General features: G+C 35.5%; 1 protein-coding gene across 3 annotated transcripts in view; it reads left to right on the forward strand.

Moving 5' to 3' along the window:
* Window positions 1-18,496, forward strand: part of CNTN1 (contactin 1) — a 389,373-nt gene that overhangs the window by 307,340 nt on the left and 63,537 nt on the right. For all 3 annotated transcript variants that reach the window (XM_017945784.2, XM_017945786.3, XM_003906209.5), the window contains exon 17: window positions 9,674-9,823. In XM_017945784.2, the coding sequence (XP_017801273.1) occupies window positions 9,674-9,823 (150 nt within the window). The remainder of the gene's footprint in view (window positions 1-9,673; window positions 9,824-18,496) is intronic.

The raw sequence follows: 18,496 nt of genomic DNA on the forward strand, positions 1-18,496 counted from the left end.
TTGTTGGACTCAAAGGTTTTTATGTTTTTTTTCTATCAGAAAATGTCTCTAATTTCATCTTTAAGTGATATTTTTATTGCATACAAAATCCAAATTGCTCTTCATTTCACTTTGATCACTTTAAAAACATTGTTCTCTTGTCTTTTGTCTCCATTGTTTCAGATGAGAAGTCAGTAATTGTTTTAATCATAATTCTCTGTACTTGATATGTCCCTTTTCTGTGACTGCTTCAAGATTTCTTTTTGTATTTGCTTTTCAGCTTGATAAAATGCATTTATCCTAATGGAGCTTGGCTTCTTGTATTCTTGGGTTGATATTTTCTTCAACTTTGGAAAATTCTTAGTCATTCATTACCTCTTCAAAGATTTCCTCTGCTCTACTCTTTCTTCTTGGTTTCTCTTGACATGTATATTAGATTGTTTGATGTTATTCCACAGAAAATGGACTGTGTGTGTGTGTCTGTGTGTGTGTGTGTGTGTGTGTGTGTGCATGTGTCTGCTTATCTGTGTGTCTGTGTGTCTCTGTTTCTGTATGGATAATGGCTAATTACCTCTCTCGCTTTCATAGATAATTTATTTTGCTGGATTCAGTCTGCAAATAATCACATTAAAATACTTTTGACCTACTGCTTTATTGTGTTCAGGAATTTTTATTTCTAGCATTTGGCTGCTTTTAATATTGTTCACATAATATTCCAAGGGAATTTCCTATTTGTTTATACAAGTTGTGCATGTTTTCCTCTTGACATTTTTACATACTTAACATACTTATGCTAAAACGCTATCAGATGATTTAAACATCTAGATTATCTTTAAGTCTAGCTCTGTGGATTTTTTTTTTCTTTCTTGACAGTAGGTCATATTTCTTTGTTTACTCATGTGTCTGATAACTTTTTGCTCAATTCCAAACATTGTGTATAGAAGAACAGTGATTACTAAAGTAAATATTAATGATGTCTGGGAAAGTGCATGCCATTACTTTAGGGACTGAGTCAATCAGATTTGTAGTTGAGATGATCTGAGCATTGTTATTAGATTCAGTTTAGTGCAGGCTTCAAGTGATTTGAGTGTAAGATCAGACTGTCCTACATATCTGAGTGTCTGGAGGTTTTCCTCTCCTGCTATCAGACTTCGGCAGGCTCTTCTACCTTGGACCCCACAGAGGGTTCTTTCATCTCCCCGGCTTCTACCCAGATACCTGCTGCTGCTGATCAGTCTAAAGCCCAGAGTTCTCGGATTTTTTACTCAGTTCTCCTTCTCTTCCCTTAGACTTCAACAAGTCCGAAGCACCTGTCCCTCACAGGGGAAGCAGATCTCTCTCATCACTCCTGCCACTATCTCATGTTTGTGGTATCGGTGCCCCAGAGGGGAAGTCTTTTTTGGCTCTTTTGTACTGCCCCAAAACTTTCTTGAGTACATGTGATGAAGGCCTACGAAAAATAATTGTCAAATTACTATAGATTCTCCTTGTTCTTTGATCTCCCTGTGACTTTAAACAGCCATATCAGCCTATACTTTGTAAATATCTGTTAGAAGTTAAACTGTTTTCTTCTTACTAACATCTATGACTACATCTTAATTTCATCACTGTTCTACCAATGATGAATTTTAGTCCCTTATGTCTTCACAATCTCAGCTCTCTAATGGGCTTTGAAAGATGATGGTTTATAGATTATCTATGTGTTCTTTTTGTTAGTGTACTAGTGAAGTTCTCTTGTGACTGCATCCTAAGTGGAAGTGAAAAATATTTTCTGCAACAAATACAGAAATAAAAATCATATGGTTTTTGTTTATGGTGTGACCACTAAGAAAAAAAGGTACAGGATTAAATTCAGCTTCATGAAGGTAAATATTTAAGGTATGAAATAAATATATTTGAAATATATCAACTTTCAGTGTTCCAAAGATTAAATTTAGAATAATGAGATGAAGAAATTGACTGTGTATTTTTAAGGCAAGCTATTGTAAATTTTACTTCTCTTGGACTGTTTTTAGTGGACAGACAGCAGACAGCTTGATGCCATTCCTGGAGTTCTACAAGATGCTCAGGTCATTGTTAGAAAATTGTGTTTGATTCCATGCTGCTACTTTCAGAGGACTAATTATAGAATATTGTTAGTGATGGTGTGTGTGTGTGTAAGAGGATGTTGGCCAGAACATGAAAAGGCATAGTAAGCATGTTATGATAAATAGTTAAGAGAACCTGGAATAGATTATCCAACATGAATAAGAAAATATGCTTATATTTAAACTTCTGTGTTATGTAAGACTGAGTTGGTTATTAAAATTCTTCTGCAGTTAACATCTTTGCACCTAAATGTTTCTCTGTACTTTAGGTTATTTACCTAAAATAGATATTTGTAAATTAAATTATTGAGTATAAACAGCCCAAAACCATGAGCTATATTATATAATCACTCTGCAGTAAGGTAGAACCTGTTTTTATTCCCATAAGCAGTATTTGAGTATCTCTTCTGCCATATATTTACCTAGTATTATTATCATCTTTTTAAAAATGAAAACTCTCTAGGTCTATTCTAGGACAGTATTTTTTTTTTTTTTTTTTGCCTTTCTGTTTCTTCAGTTTTTGTAGTTCTCATTTCAAACATGAATTTCTGGATTTTTATGAGGCTACATTCATATTTCCCTTAGAGAAGGATCAAGGATTCACACCTTCTGAGATGTCAGAGCACAGCTTGCTTTTCCTTTGCTTCACGGAAATTCGCCAAACCTATGGCTCCTTCCAGAGTCCTGCCAGGCAATCTATGGGTTGGGTCTAGGACCTGTAACATAAAACTGAGTAGGTGTGTCAGAATCAGTGAGAAGCCTTTAAATGCTCATTTCCAGTCTCAGACACCTGAATTGTGTGTGTGTGTGTGTGTGTGTTTAATTATACTTTAAGTTCTAGGGTACATGTGCACAACGTGCAGGTTTGTTACATATGTATGCATGTGCCATGTTGGTGTGCTGCACCCATTAACTAGTCATTTACATTAGGTATACCTCCTAATGCTATCCCACCCCCACCCCCCATCTCCCCACAAGGCTACAGTAACCAAAACAGCATGGTACTGGTACCAAAACAGAGATATAGACCAATGGAACAGAACAGAGTCCTCAGAAATAATACCACACATCTACAGATCTTTGACAAACCTGACAAAACAAGAAATGGGGAAAGGATTCCCTATTTAATAAATGGTGCTGGGAAAATTGGCTAGCCATAAATAGAAAGCTGAAACTAGATCCTTTCCTTATCCTTTATATGAAAATTAATTCAAGGTGGATTAGAGACTTAAATGTTAGACCTAAAACCATAAAAACCCTAGAAGAAAACCTAGGTAATACCATTCAGGATGTAGGCATGGGCAAGGACTTCATGTCTAAAACACCAAAAGCAATGGCAACAAAAGCCAAAATTGACAAATGGGATCTAATTAAACTAAAGAGCTTCTGCACAGCAAAAGAAACTACCATCAGAGTGAACAGGCAATCTATGCGAGAAAATTTTTGCAATCTACTCATCTGACAAAGGGCTAATATCCAGAACCTATAAAGAACTCAAACAAATTTATGAGAAAAAAACAAACAACCCCATCAAAAAGTTGGCAAAGGATATGAACAGACACTTCTCAAAAGAAGACATTCATACAGCCAACAGACACATGAAAAAATGCTCATCATCACTCTCTATCAGAGAAATGCAAATCAAAACCACAATGAGATACCATCTCACACCAGTTAGAATGGCGATCATTAAAAAGTCAGGAAACAACAGGTGCTGGAGAGGATGTGGAGAAATAGGAACACTTTTACACTGTTGGTGGGATTGTAAACTAGTTCAACCATTGTGGAAAACAGTGCGGCGATTCCTCAAGGATCTAGAACTAGAAATACCATTTGACCCAGCCATCCCATTACTGGGGATATACCCAAAGGATTATAAATCATGCTGCTATAAAGACACATGCACACGTATGTTTATTGCGGCACTATTCACAATAGCAAAGACTTGGAATCAACCCAAATGTCCATCAGTGACAGGCTGGATTAAGAAAATGTGGCACATATACACCATGGAATACTATGCAGCCATAAAAAAGGATGAGTTAGTGTCCTTTGTAGGGACATAGATGCAGCTGGAAACCATCATTCTCAGCAAACTATCGCAAGAACAGAAAACCAAATACCACATGTTTTCACTCATAGGTGGGAACTGAACAATGAGATCACTTGGACACAGGAAGGGGAACATCACAGACACCCGAATTTTTATTTAGAATCTCTGAGTGAGTAGGTTTGTTCTGGTACTTTCAAATATTTGGGTTTTAGATTGAAATGGGGGACACCAAAGATTCTGCTTATGTTTAGATCTTAAAGAAATACCAGGACTCACTCAGATAACTTGTAAAAGTCTACAGTGGAGGGGCTTACATTGGCTGGAGTTATTCTTAACACAATCTGTTTTTCAGTCCTGAAGTCATTCTGGCTGTTTCCGAAGCTGCTCAAACAATTAATCAGTGTGGTCTAAAGGCAGGGCGCCACAAGCATGATTTTCAGGCAACTAAAGCACAATGAATTATTGGCCTTGTGATACCCATGAGGCTTGATTCTCTTTTCCTCAAAGAATGATGAGAAACTTCTTTTTATTCTAAGCCTTAGGGCCTCAAGGCATTTGTAAATAGATCTATGAATTATTGCTTATAGCTGGTTGCTAAACTGAGTATTTTGGCCTAAGTACTAAAGTAAGAACTAAGGTCTCCTGCTTTATATCTCTTTGCTTAAAATTTACACTAAAAGTAAAACAAATTTTTAAAGAACTACCCATTTAATATACAACATTTAGTTTTTTTAAAAGAGAGATGTGAGTTGATTCTCATTTATCTCGTCCACTGCTGCTGTGTATGCTTTTTTTAAAACATGGTTTTACCTTTAAACTTATTTATCGCAGCTTTATTGTGAGCCCTAAATGTCTTCATAAATGGCTTGTACCTAATGCAATCTTCTCTCCTATTCCTTAAGCCCTGGTGGAACATTGGGATCAACGGCTGGCCTCCTTTTGCTTCCGCCAAAATCAGGCATTATACTGTTAAGATCTGATTTTTCACTGCTGAGATTAACTGTATGGCCTGACTCAGAACTGACCCAGTCAAAAATCAGGTCTAGAACAAGGTCTGCTCCTGATCCCCAGTATTTGCCTCCATTATGCAAAGTACTTTACTCTCTTTCTGGCTCCAAGAATAACAAACAGGTTGCAAGGAACTTGGCTGAAGAAAGGACCACAGGGGAATCTCTCTGTTCATTTCTAGGTCTCCCATTGGCTTGAGGGCATAAAATCTGCTTCCAAAGCAAAGGTTACTTCTTTAGGGAGCAGGCTTCTGCTCCCAAACTGCGTAGGTGATTTTGGAAGAAGTAAAAAAAGAAGGAGAAGAAGAAAAAAGGATCTAATAGTTCCTACCAGGGCTTAAGGAATAGGAGAGAAGATTGCATTAGGTACAAGTCCATTTGTGAAGACATTTAGGGCTCACAATAGAACATATAAAATATGTTTTAAAGGTAAAACCAAGTTTTGAAAAAAGCATACACAGCAGCAGTGGAAGAGAGAAATGAGAATCAACTCACAGTTGAAGGGAAAGGAAGAGGGCTTAAGAAGATGGAGTAGAAAGGCCGGGCGCGGTGGCTCAAGCCTGTAATCCCAGCACTTTGGGAGGCCGAGACGGGCGGATCATGAGGTCAGGAGATCGAGACCATACTGGCTAACACAGTGAAACCCCGTCTCTACTAAAAATTCAAAAAACTTAGCCGGGCGAGGTGGCAGGCGCCTGTAGTCCCAGCTACTCGGGAGGCTGAGGCAGGAGAATGGCGTAAACCCGGGAGGCGGAGCTTGCAGTGAGTTGAGATCCGGCCACTGCACTCCAGCCTGGGCGACAGAGCGAGACTCCGTCTCAAAAAAAAAAAAAAAAAAAAAGAAGATGGAGTAGTACTCTCTGCTTTAGACAGGACAGGACAATTAATGGACTGAATATATGACAATATAGAGGTCATAGAGTGATGGATATTATGTGGTGGGGCAATGTAAAAGAGTGCCCTCCTTCTCTTACCTGCCTGATTCAAGGATGAAGGCGGCACTAAAGTGATTGCTATAGACAAGGCTATGCTTCTTGCCTTGAGACATTGTCTACTCTAAATAGACACAACTTTAGAATTTGTATTACATATATATTTTTAGCAAAAATATATTAAGTACTTCTATTTGTAAAACATCATGCTGGGCATACTAGGCCCTGAGGGGTTTCAAAATGTGAATAAAAAGTAGAAAAAATGTATATATGGCCACAAATGATAGCCAGGAACAAACAAGGAGGAGACAAAAGAAATATATTGAGTGTGGGCCTGATGTGAACCTAGCCAATCTTGGGAGTTCCATTTGTAGTGATGACTTGGGCTACTTAGCTCAAGACAAGAGCTGGGAAAATATTAGAGAGAATGTGTTTTAAATTATGTACTTCTGATGTGGTTGGGGTCAGAAGTGCCACCCAAATTTGCAGAAGTGAAAGCAGCTTAGAGAAAAGAGACACTTTTAATTCTTGGTACATCTTTTAAAAATGATAGATGTTAATCATGTTTTTGCTAAATTATTCCTACTACTTACATAGATGATTTTATTGAGGGGATATTATAACTATTTACCAAAACATGTTTGTTTTAGATATTTGTATTCTCATATGTACTGATGTTAATATAAATTATCAAGAATAATAATAATTCGATTTGTTCTAAAAAGAAGAGTTGTCAAGCTATTAGCAATCCTGGTGGGAATACTATTCTAAAATATTTATAGCAAATTCCTTCCTTAATAATTCAGAATGTCCACTCTGGAATTCCATTCCCTTAATGTACACTTCATTTTCCCCTTCTGAGAGAGTTTTTTGCATCTTTGGACCAAGGGCTTCTTCCTAGGGTCTACCTGCTTGAGGTCATGACTCTGAGTTTGGTTGCTTATTCTTCCTTTCTTCATCTCACTCATTAAAATCAAAGCCTTGGCTCCTCAGCTGGAATCCAGATCTAGCATAAAATGACTCCTGTTGACTTTTCTTGCCTTACCTACCATCATTCCTTCACATATTTTTGGTGGTCAACTATGATCTTCTACTTTATGAAAATGTCTTCCATTTGTTTGGGAGATTTTCATACTGGATCCTCACATTTTTTACATGCGCTCAAAATCAGTCAATCAGCTGCAGCTTCTCCACACATTCACCTGGTTCTTTTTCTGTCCTAGCAGACACCTGCTCTTACCTGTTGACCTCCCAGCTTCCTTGGAAAAGCCCCAGTGTAGCCTTGACTATCATAAGAACACAATATCTTCATTCTTTAAAATGCTTCCAACATTTCCATTCTTCAAACCCTTAAATGGTGCTGGAGTTTTGAGACTAGGAAGCAGGGGAACAGGTCTGACAGACTCAAGCCTCCTAAAACACTTTTGTACTGCATACCCCCGAACTCCTGCCAAACTCAATAATTATAAACTCACAAATAGCTCCATCAACTTCTGCCTTTAAGGTTCAGTATTAGTTTCCTAGGGTTGCCAACAAATTAACATAAACTTGGTAGCCTAAAACAAAAGAAATTTACTCTCTCATAGTTTGGAGAACAAAATCAAGGTGGTGGCAGGGCTGCATCCTCTCCAAAGGCTCCATTCCTTGTTTCTTCCAGTTTCTGGTGGCTCCATATGTCCCTTGGCTTGCAGCTACATCACTTTCATATCTACCGTTGGTGGTCTCATAGCCTTCTGGTCTTCTAGGTGTGACTCTTCTCTGTGTCTTTCTTTTATAAGAACATTTGTCATTGGATTTAGAGCCCACCTAGATAATTTAGGATAATTCTACCCTAAGGTTCTTAACACTTACAACCTTAAACTTAATTTAAGGGTCTGCCAAGCCTTTTTTTTCTTTTTTCATATAAGATGACATTTACAGGTTCTGGTGATTTGGACATGGACATTTTTTGGGTGGAGAAAGGCACCATTTAACCCAATACAGCCTGTTTTCTATAAGGGGTTAATATCAATGAATAGTGTCTAGTAAAAAATGGCTACCTTGGCCAGGCACGGTGGCTCATGCCTGTACTCCCAGCACTTTGGGAGGCCGAGGTGGGCGGATCACGAAATCAGGAGATCAACCATCCTGGCTAACACGGTGAAACCCTGTCTCTACTAAAAATACAAAAATTAGCCAGGCAAAGTGGTGGACACCTGTAGTCCCAGCTACACAGGAGGCTGAGGCAGGAGAATGGCGTGAACCTGGGAGGTGGAGCTTGCAGTGAGCTGAGATCACGCCACTGCACTCCAGCCTGGGTGACAGAGTGAGACTCCATCTCAAGAAACAAACAAACAAAAAGGCTACCTTACTCAGCATCATCACATAGGCTCTATTCTCTCTTCACTCTGTAAACAGCCCTTCACAAACCAAAACTTCACTTTACTTCTTTCAGTTACCTAGAAAAATGTCCTTATGCATGTGAATTAAAACAAACAGCTTCTGATTTGGTGTACGGGAGGAGTGAAAGAGATAGGAAATAAACAGAGAGAAATTCTTAATAAATCCTAATAAATCAAAACAGAGGGGAAGGTAAAGGGAAACTTTTAATCAGAAAGTCAAAAATATGTGTCAAATCTACAGAACAAATCCATAACAAAATAAGCAATTAGATAGCAAAAGTAGTGTCTAGCAGAGTTAAAATTACGGCAGGGTGAGATGGGACAGTCCAAGCCATGTGAGAATTTGTCCAAAAGTAGAAACTGGATGCTGGGGTGCTTAGCATTTATTGTGTTGATGGACATGTCATCTTTAAAAACTATGTATTCATGGTCTACATTGCCAGATAAAACTTCCCTAAATAATAAGATATTGAGTCATAGACAAGCCTACAGGTACAGGTATTTACATGAATAGGTTGATTATTAAAAACATGTGGAAATATTTGAGGCAAGCTTACAATAATACACAGACCTGCCTTGGTTGCATGTTTTATTATATCTCAATTAAATAAGCAAGCTAAGATCACATTCCACCATAATTTATCATCTCATCTCTACTAGTATCTAGTAGCATGAATTCTGAGGGATACTTAACAAATCTTAATAAAATTATTATGACATTTATTATCACTGGTCCAAATGATTTGAGTATAAATCTACAAAACCAAGTAAAAAGGATATAAACTTTAACCTTTTCTACCCTAGTTATAAACCATTTGCTAACCATAGACTATATCAGTGGCAATACATAAAATTTTGCCTCTCCAATTGTACCTTTATCTCAGGAAATCCTTTTCGATTACACCTTCAGAATACAGCTCGTTGCTATTCAAGGTGCAGTTCATGGACTAGCAGCAAGCCTGGAGGCTTGTTAGACATGTAGAATTGCAGTCTCCCTGCCTCGAATTTACTTACATAGGTGATTCATATGCATATCACTCTTTGTAAGTTTATTATTTATTAAACTTCTTCTCTTACTCCCTTGAACTTAAATTTTGTCACTCCTAGTTGTAGTTTTTACTTCAACACAATGTAATATATACCATTCTCCCTGAAATAGTAAAATAAAAATGGAAGTCATAAAAGTGATAAGTTAATCAACCTATATTCTCTATTTACTGTTTATTTTATTTAGATCCCCCAATTATTGAAGGAAATATGGAGGCAGCAAGAGCAGTGGACTTAATCCCATGGATGGAGTATGAATTCCGCGTGGTAGCAACCAATACATTGGGTAGAGGAGAGCCCAGTATACCATCTAACAGAATTAAAACAGATGGTGCTGGTATGTATATAGAAGAAACTTGAAATTTTAAAAGATTTGTAAATACGGTGCCACTTTAATAGATGGTTGAATGTATTTGAAAATAATGCTCTGAGGTAAGTGATTCATCTAAAAAGCATGTGTGTGTATTTCACATGTGTGTATTCTCTATCAAGATAGTCAAAAATCAAAAGAGGAAATACGAAGTTTAAGAATATTTTACATAATTAGTATAGAGGAAGAGGTAATAGGGGCTACTGAAAATGCCACTGGAGACCATTGGAATGACGTGAGTATTTAGATTATAAACTTTAATGTAAATTCTGAATCTTAACTAGGCAGACTCTTGCTTTATTAAACAAGTTTCATGATTTAGAAGGTTCATAATTTTGTGTCTCTCTCAAACTCATTTATAACTGAATGGCCAAGTCGGTGAATATTTTATGGTAAATACTAACTGCAATTAAATAGCCTTTAGTGCAGGAAATACTCTTATTTTTTCCTTCTCCCCTATATTACTAAGGAAAAATGTTGTTCTGATTCTAATGATAGCTCTTCTTTTATTATTCCCTGTATCAAAAATAAAATGTAGCCTCTCTGAGCTCATTTGACTAGGCCTTGCCAAACTTCAGTATTATATGGTGTAGAGAAGATTTTAAATGAATGACAGAGTTCCATGAAAATGCTACTGTGATCTCTTAATATCACTTCTCTACATTTCTGCTTGCCTCAGTTCCTTGGCCTAACTTCTAAATATAATTATGAGTTCTAATGTCTTTATTTTGAAAAGCCAAGTAATTCACAGGCACTGCCATAAGTAAATTATCTCTTAAAGTTTCATGTAATTTAGTGTAATTTATTAGATAAAAATGGTAATTCTGAAATTAAGGGGCCAAAGCACTAAAATACCTTGTCTGTGTTCAATGCTTTCACATCCATTTCATTTAATCCCCATAATAACGTTTTGACATAGGTAGTCCTATGCTTATGTTCATTAATGGGCAATAGACCTAGAGACACTAAATAGTTTATTTAAGTTAATATGACTAATTGCAAGATTCAGAATTCAAATTTAGATCTGACAGCTGTTCTCATACATTGAGCTTTCTCAAAGTCGGCTTCTCAAGCAGGATTCTAGAAACATATCTATTTATATGAATCTTTATTAGAGTTCTAATAGAAACTTAGATTTCATCCTTAACTATGATATTAGATATGACCTAAACAGTAAATTTTTTGTTTTAGCATATCCATCTACAAAATGAACACTAGTGTTTGCTTTTCTCTACCTCACAGAAATTTCATCAGGATATGTAGGTAATCTAAGATGAAGCTTTATAGGAGACAGATACCACATAGCCAGGATTCCTGTGTTTGGTTTGTATCATTATTGCCTAGAGCTGCCTATGTTTGTAATAGAGGCTTCTGTATTATGGACTGAACACTGCTGCTCTTTCTTTAAAAACAAAAATAAAAAGAAACTGGGGCATGATCCCACTGGTGGTTTACCTATGTAATTTTATACTGACAGATCATGTATTTGATTTAACAAGGATTCATTAAAAATGCAGAAAAATACCAAGTGATTAAATTGGTCTAAACAAACTTATCTCGGGTAAAATATTTTTACCTACCTATCTCAAATATAGACCTTTAATTACGGAGTTTAATTAATTTTCTGTGATCTCTTGACTAATACAATCTGACTTAAGTCTTAGCTGAACACCATTCTTTTAAGTAAAAATTGTCAGAGAGAAAGGATACTTTCTTTGGCACTGGTAATAGATGTAGGCCTCCCTCGTTTTTTGGAATTTTGTTGCCAATATTATCTTTATTATTTATCTCAGAAAATGATTTATTTACAATATATAGGCTCATCATCTAGACATGATTACCATAAGATCTGTCTTAAGTTATTTTTTAATCTCAAAGTAGAAGTGACAACATTAAATATTTTTTAAGAATAAAAACAGCAAAAACAATGTCTCAGAGAGATTCAATCTAATTCTTTCATACCTAAATTTCTGAATATAATATATACTTAAGATCATATCTAGAAGTGAAGTGCTCACTATCAGGGATTCGTATGTAACTCTGAAGAGTATTTACCATGATGTCTTCTTATCCTTCAGTGTTAGGAAAAAATTGTTTCCAAGTAATATCAAACCTAAAATTTTGGCACAGTTGTTACTTTAAACCAACTTATTTTTGTTATCACCTTCTTTAGGCATCATCTCTTACATTATGTTTTCTAAAATGGTATTTTGTTAAGGACTTCGTTCCCTATCTGATGTGCTTACCAAATAACTTCCCTTACAAGCCATCAGAGCCAAGTCCAAAAGCAAACACACCTATTCACAGAGTAAGATACAACCTTGTAGTGATATGAGTTGATTCATTCTTCTCAATTGTAAAAATAATAATAATAATAATTCTGTAACTTCTAACACATTTGTTAATCCATCATCAGAAAATATTTTGAGATCTTTGATTAATAAACTCATTACTATAGTTTACACATTTGCAGTATACCGTCAGACATAGTGCCTAGTTCTTTGTTTGCATTGCTTAATTCCCACAATAACTTTATGAAACAGATGAGGAAGTTAAGATTACACCCAGCTAATGTGAAGCAGAGCTGGAATTCAAATCTAGGTGTTTCTCATTCTAAAGGCTTTGCTTTGAAGACAGTGGGCTGTATTGTGGCTCCGGCCACTGATTCTTTGGTGGAATGCTGGCATTATTATCTAAAAGCTGTGTAATTTGAGGCACGTTACTTAACCTCTGAGCCTCACTTTTTTTTTTTTTTTTTTTTTTTTGACAGTTCAGTGGCTCTTTTTTTTTGGAGTGCAGTGGCACAATCACAGCTCACTGCAGCCTCGACCTCCTGGTCTCAAGCTATCCTCCTGCCTCAGCCATCCTAGTAGCTCGGACTCCAGGGGCTAGTCACCACACCCAGCTATTCTATGTGTTTTTTGGTAGAGACAAGGTTTCTCCATGTCGCCCAGCTGGTCTTTAACTCCTGGGCTGATGAAATCCACCCGCCTTGGCCTCCCAAAGTGCTGGAATTACAGGAATAAGCCACTGGGTCTGGCTGAGCCTCACTTTTCTCATTTCTAAGTGGGAATCATTTATCCTAAGGGATGATTTTTATGTTTACAAACATATTAAGAAAGCAGATAGCACTATGATGCATAGTATTTGCTCAGTAAAATTTATTTATTGTGCTATTAAATTTCCTTTAAAAATTTAATATGCTTACAAGAAAATATGGTCTCCTGTCTACTTTGTAATGGATTACCCATTCAGCAATACATTTCCAATTTTTATAAGCATAGAAGGTCATATAATTTTATGTAATTTTCAAACATCTTTTAAAAATCATTTTATGTGTTTGATATAATTCAACAAAATTTCTCTGTTGTTTTGCTGTTTACTTGCTTTATTAAAATTGAATATGCATAAAATTAGACATTTACATTTTTCATTTATATAAGAAAATAAAAATACTTTCTAAATGAGGGATGTTTGTTTTGTCATGTACCATTATATCAACTCTCTAAGAGATGCCAGCTTATGTTATATGGGACAAAGGCTGGTTCCCATTTGATGGAAAGGTTGGTCCCCAGCTTCATTATGCTGATTGAAAGACATGACATTATCCAATGCCACACATGCCCTTATCTGTCCAATTATTTAATGTTAAGATCTCAGTGCACACTTGGGTACATTCTTTGGATTCAGATAAGTGCATTATAAAATGGATGCTCCCAAATGAAAAATTAGAAGATGGATTTGTAATTCATTTTAACCAATTTAATTTTGACTATAGAAAAGAGATAACAAAAGTATCCTTTGAAATAATGTGTCATTGTAAGATATGCCCCCATAGCTAATAGCTCTGCAGGTGCAGTTGGTGAGTCCACATCCTAAAATGGTACATTCAGGATTAACAGCTTTGTTTATTAGCCAGATCAAGCCAGTCAAAAGAAGGAAAGGGAAAAAGGAATAAAACCAGAAACAACACTTTCATATTATGTATATAGCCTTGATTTCATGCCTAATGAAGGTCTGCTGTTCTTTCATTTAGTATTCTTTCTTGTTCTTTCTTCTTTCTCTTTTTAACACATATTGATAAAGGAGAATAATAGAAATAAGAAAATATTTTATAGCTGGTAAGGTACTATTTGATGTTGGTTGCTGTCATAATAATTAAATAAATCTTTTTTAAAAGAAGCAAAGAGGATAGATGTTTAAGCCATCTGAAGACCTGAATTAAAGACAGCAGCTTCTCCACATGTGAGCAGTGTAACCTGGGCAAGTTAATTAGTGTATTCAGGATTCATTTGCCTTTCCTATTAAGAGGGGATAATGCCAATTCTCCATTAACCTACTTCAAAGTGCTGATCTAGGTATCCAGTTAGATGTAGTATATGAAAATAACTTCTAAGTTCTAGATGTGTCTGTTATTAAGCTGAGATCATTCATTCATTCAGCAAACTTATATTTAACACACTGAAATATTTGTTAAAGATAAAAAGGAGAAACCAGGAGGGTAAGATGATGATTGGGGCTATTGGAAGTTAATTGAGGATGAAGAAAAAAAAGGAATGATCAAGGTGACAGTAGATTTGCATATTATAATTTAGAAGACTCTATTGCCAAATACATTGTGTTTTGATGATTGAAAACAAGTTTAACATATATATTCGATGCTATTGTCCATATACTGAGGAAAGTAGAAAGTGTTCATATTTTAACTTAATTTAAACAAATAGTCTGTAATTGGTTTGGATTCTTCGTAAGGATTTTACTGTGGATAATTATAATTTTAATGTAAAGAATTCTTTTCTGCCCATCCAAACATTTTCCCCAACTGACCTATTCTTAGATTATCATTTCTTTGTGCAATTAAAAACTCACTCTGCTTCACCTATTTAAATTTCTTGTTTGAAAACAAGGCCTATAACAATAAACAAACCTACAGTTTCTATCTGATAAGACATAACTATCTGTGACCCTCCATCTTTTTAACCTACAATGGGAACATCATTTTAACATGGTAGATTATATTAGGGGTGTTAGCAATATACTCCTCTATCAGAGCAAGCGCTCATAAGAGTTGCAAAGAACTATTCTCATTTTAATGTTAAAATATTATATAGTTCATTTGATTTTATTAGTAGCTCTTTAGAATTACATATTTAAGTACTTAAAGTATAATAAAAAAAGAATGTAAAAAGAATGTATGTATAAATATAAAATTAAGGCAGGTGTTAGACTTCAATCCTTTTGATTTTCCAGACTAGAGCACTGTTTACATAACCATGTTGAATCTTACATAACCATGAAATTTTGGTGCAAGTCAAAGAAAAAAGTTACATTCATGGTTAACGTTTCATCTGTAAAAATGACTGTGTAAGTTAAAGTAATAATTAACAAGAATTAAAGTAGTCAATATGTTTTGAATCAAAAGCTTATCTTCATATACTTTATAATTTTTATAATTTAAGATTTGTCACAAGCTAATTTGTACATTGTTAAATGAAACATCAAAGCCCAAAGAGGTACTTATATGCAAATTACTTAAGCATTCAGATCTGAAAGGAAACTTGGCAGCATTAATTTCTTTTCATGGGAAAGAATAGTCATGGCATTGGCTTGATTTTCTTTTAAATCTATGACTGAAATACAGAAGCACTCTTATAAGCATCATAAGGGAATTACTATTAAACAGAAATTAAGACAAAAGGACAAGTAAAAGCACCTATTTTTAAACTTTCATAGTAAAATTATACATGTTGTTAATAAATGATTAATAATTCAATACTTTTTCTGAATAATAGTTTACATTCTTTTTAATGGTTTATTGTGTAAAGAATGTCTAGTTTGTTTTCTCTTAAGTGCACTGGAGCCTAAACTTAAGCTTCCTTGTGCTTAGGGTGATTTACTTCCCTGAAACAAATCACTCTTTGGCCAAGTCCCCATTTCTGCGGGGCTGAGTGCAAAGAGAGCACTTAACTCCTCTATTCTCAGATTCATGTTAAATATGTAGGTTATGTGTCAATTCCACTTGTGAAAACCTTTTTCTAATATGCTAAGGCTACAATTGAACATTCAAAGCTAAATGAAAGAAATTAAGTCGATAATCCAAGTAAGATATAAAAACATTGTATTAAGAGAAACAGTTACCGATCTTGTGTGTGTGTGTGTGTTTTTGTTTGAGACAGAGTCTAGCTCTCCCGCCCAGGCTGGAGTGCGGTAGCGCGATCTCAGTTCACTGCAAGCTCTGCTTCCCGGGTTCACGCCATTCTCCTGCCTCAGCCTCCCAAGTAACTGGGACTTCAGGTGCCCGCCACCAAGCCCAGCTAATTTTGTTTTTGTATTTTTAGTAGAGACGGGTTTCACTGTGTTAGCCAGGATGGTCTCAATCTCCTGACCTCGTGATCCACCCGCCTCGGCCTTCCCAAGTGCTGGATTACAGGCGTGAGCCGCCGTGTCTGGCCTCTTCTGTGCTTTTGTTTATGTCCCATTTTCCGTGGATTGAGCTCAATAGATCTTTGAAGACCAAATCAATCTTGAAAATATGTCATAAAGTACTTAAAAGAAACATGATAAAATGGAAATAGATAATCTAATTTAAACATACTCCATTTTTAGGTCTGTTCCAAATAAAAAGGCTAATATTGATTATAATGAAAAGCATTTCAGTACAATGCTTTAACAAATAATACTTGTCCTAAGGAAGGCAATATTTGATTTGAAAAATTGCAGTATAATATTTTAGAGTTATTTTTGAAATTATTTGCCTGTGACTACTATACTTGTACTTAAACACCCTTATTGTTTGATTATAGGACAACATACTTTTTGTTTTCTTACAGCATGAAAAGTTTTAACTTCAGAATATGAGTTATAGGGGTAAAAGAGTTCCTAGAAGTTATTTTAATATTCCAGCTCCTAATATATATTCTATCTAAAGTGCTATAAATTATTCATTTATTAACCCTGTGTACTCAGTTTCATTTTCTAACAGCTATGTGATGACACTTGAATAGTAAAATAAAATTGCTCAAACTTCATATTATTAATAATTTCTCTATGGGTAAACAAAATAATCATATAGTTTTTTTTGTTTGTTTTTTTAAGTTTTATTTTAAGTTAAGAGGTACATGTGCAGGTTTGTTGTATAAGATAAACTTCTGTCATGGGGGTTAGTTGTACAGATTATTTTGTTAACTAGGTATTAAGCATAGTACCCATTAGTTGTTTTTCCTGATTCTCTCCCTCCTTCTACCCTCCACTCTTCAATAGGCCCCAGGGTGTGTTGTTCCCCTCTATGTGTCCATGTGTTCTCATCATTTAGCCCCCACTTATAAGTGAGAACATGCAGTATTTGGTTTTCTGTTCTTGCACTAATTTGCTAAGGATAATGACTTCCTGCTCCATCCATGTTCCTGCAAAGTACATGGTCTTGTTCTTTTTTATGGCTGCATAGTATTCCATGGTGTATATGTACCACATTTTCTTTATGCAGTCTATCACTGAAGGGCATTTAGGTTGATTCCATGTAATTGCTATTGTGAATAGTGCTGCAATGAATACTCATGCATGGGTCTTTATAATAGAACAATTTGCATTCCTTAGGGTATATACTCAGTAATGGGAATGCTAGGTCAAATTGTATTTCTGTTTTTAGGTCTTTGAGGAATTGACACACTGTTTTCCACAACAGTGTGAAAGTGTTCCCTTTATCTCCACAACTTTGCCAGCATCTGTTATTTTTTGACTTTTTAATAATATCCATTCTGACTAATGTAAGACGGTATCCCATTATGGTTTTGATTTGTCTTTCTCTAGTGATCATTATGTGAAGCTTTTCTCATATGATTGTTGGCCAGATGTGTGTCTTCTTTTGAAAAATGTCTGTTCGTGACTTTTGCCCACTTTTTAATGGGATTGTTTCATTCTTGTAAATTTAAGTTCCTTATAGCTGCTGGATATTAGATTTTTGTCAGATGCATAGTTTGCAAATTTTTTTTTCCCTTTCTGTAGGTAGTCTGTTCACTCTGTTGTAGTTTCCTTTGCTGTGCAGAAGCTCTTTAGTTTAATTAGATCCAATTTGTCAATTTTTGCTATTGTTACAATTGCTTTTGGCATCTTCGTCATGAAATCTTTGCCCATTCCTATGTCCTGAATGGTATTGCCTAAGTTGTCCTCCAGAGTTTTTATAGTTTGAGGTCTTATGTCTTTAATCCATCTTGAGTTCATTTTCATATAAGGTGTAAGGAAGGAGTCCAATTTCAATCTTCTGCATATGGCTTGCCAGTTATCCCAACACCATTTACTGAATATGGCGTCCTATCCCCATTACTTGTTTTTGTCAACTTTGTCAAAAATCTGATAGTTTTAAGTATGTGGTCTTATTTCTGTGTTTTCTATTATGTTTCATTGGTCTATGTGTCTGTTTTTGAATATCAGTACCATGTTGTTTTGATTACTATAGCCCTGTAGAATAGTTAAAAATTGGTTACTTGGATGCCTCCAGCTTTGTTCTTTTTACTTAGGGGGTTGCTTTGGCTATTTGGGCTCTCTCTCTTTTTTTTTTTTTTTTGGTTCCATGTGAATTTTAAAAGTATTTTCTAGTTATGTGAAGAATTTCAATGGTAATTTAATAGGAATAGCATTGAACCT

This window comes from Papio anubis, chromosome 9 (genome assembly GCF_008728515.1).
Source record: "Papio anubis isolate 15944 chromosome 9, Panubis1.0, whole genome shotgun sequence".
Taxonomy (NCBI): domain Eukaryota; kingdom Metazoa; phylum Chordata; class Mammalia; order Primates; family Cercopithecidae; genus Papio; species Papio anubis.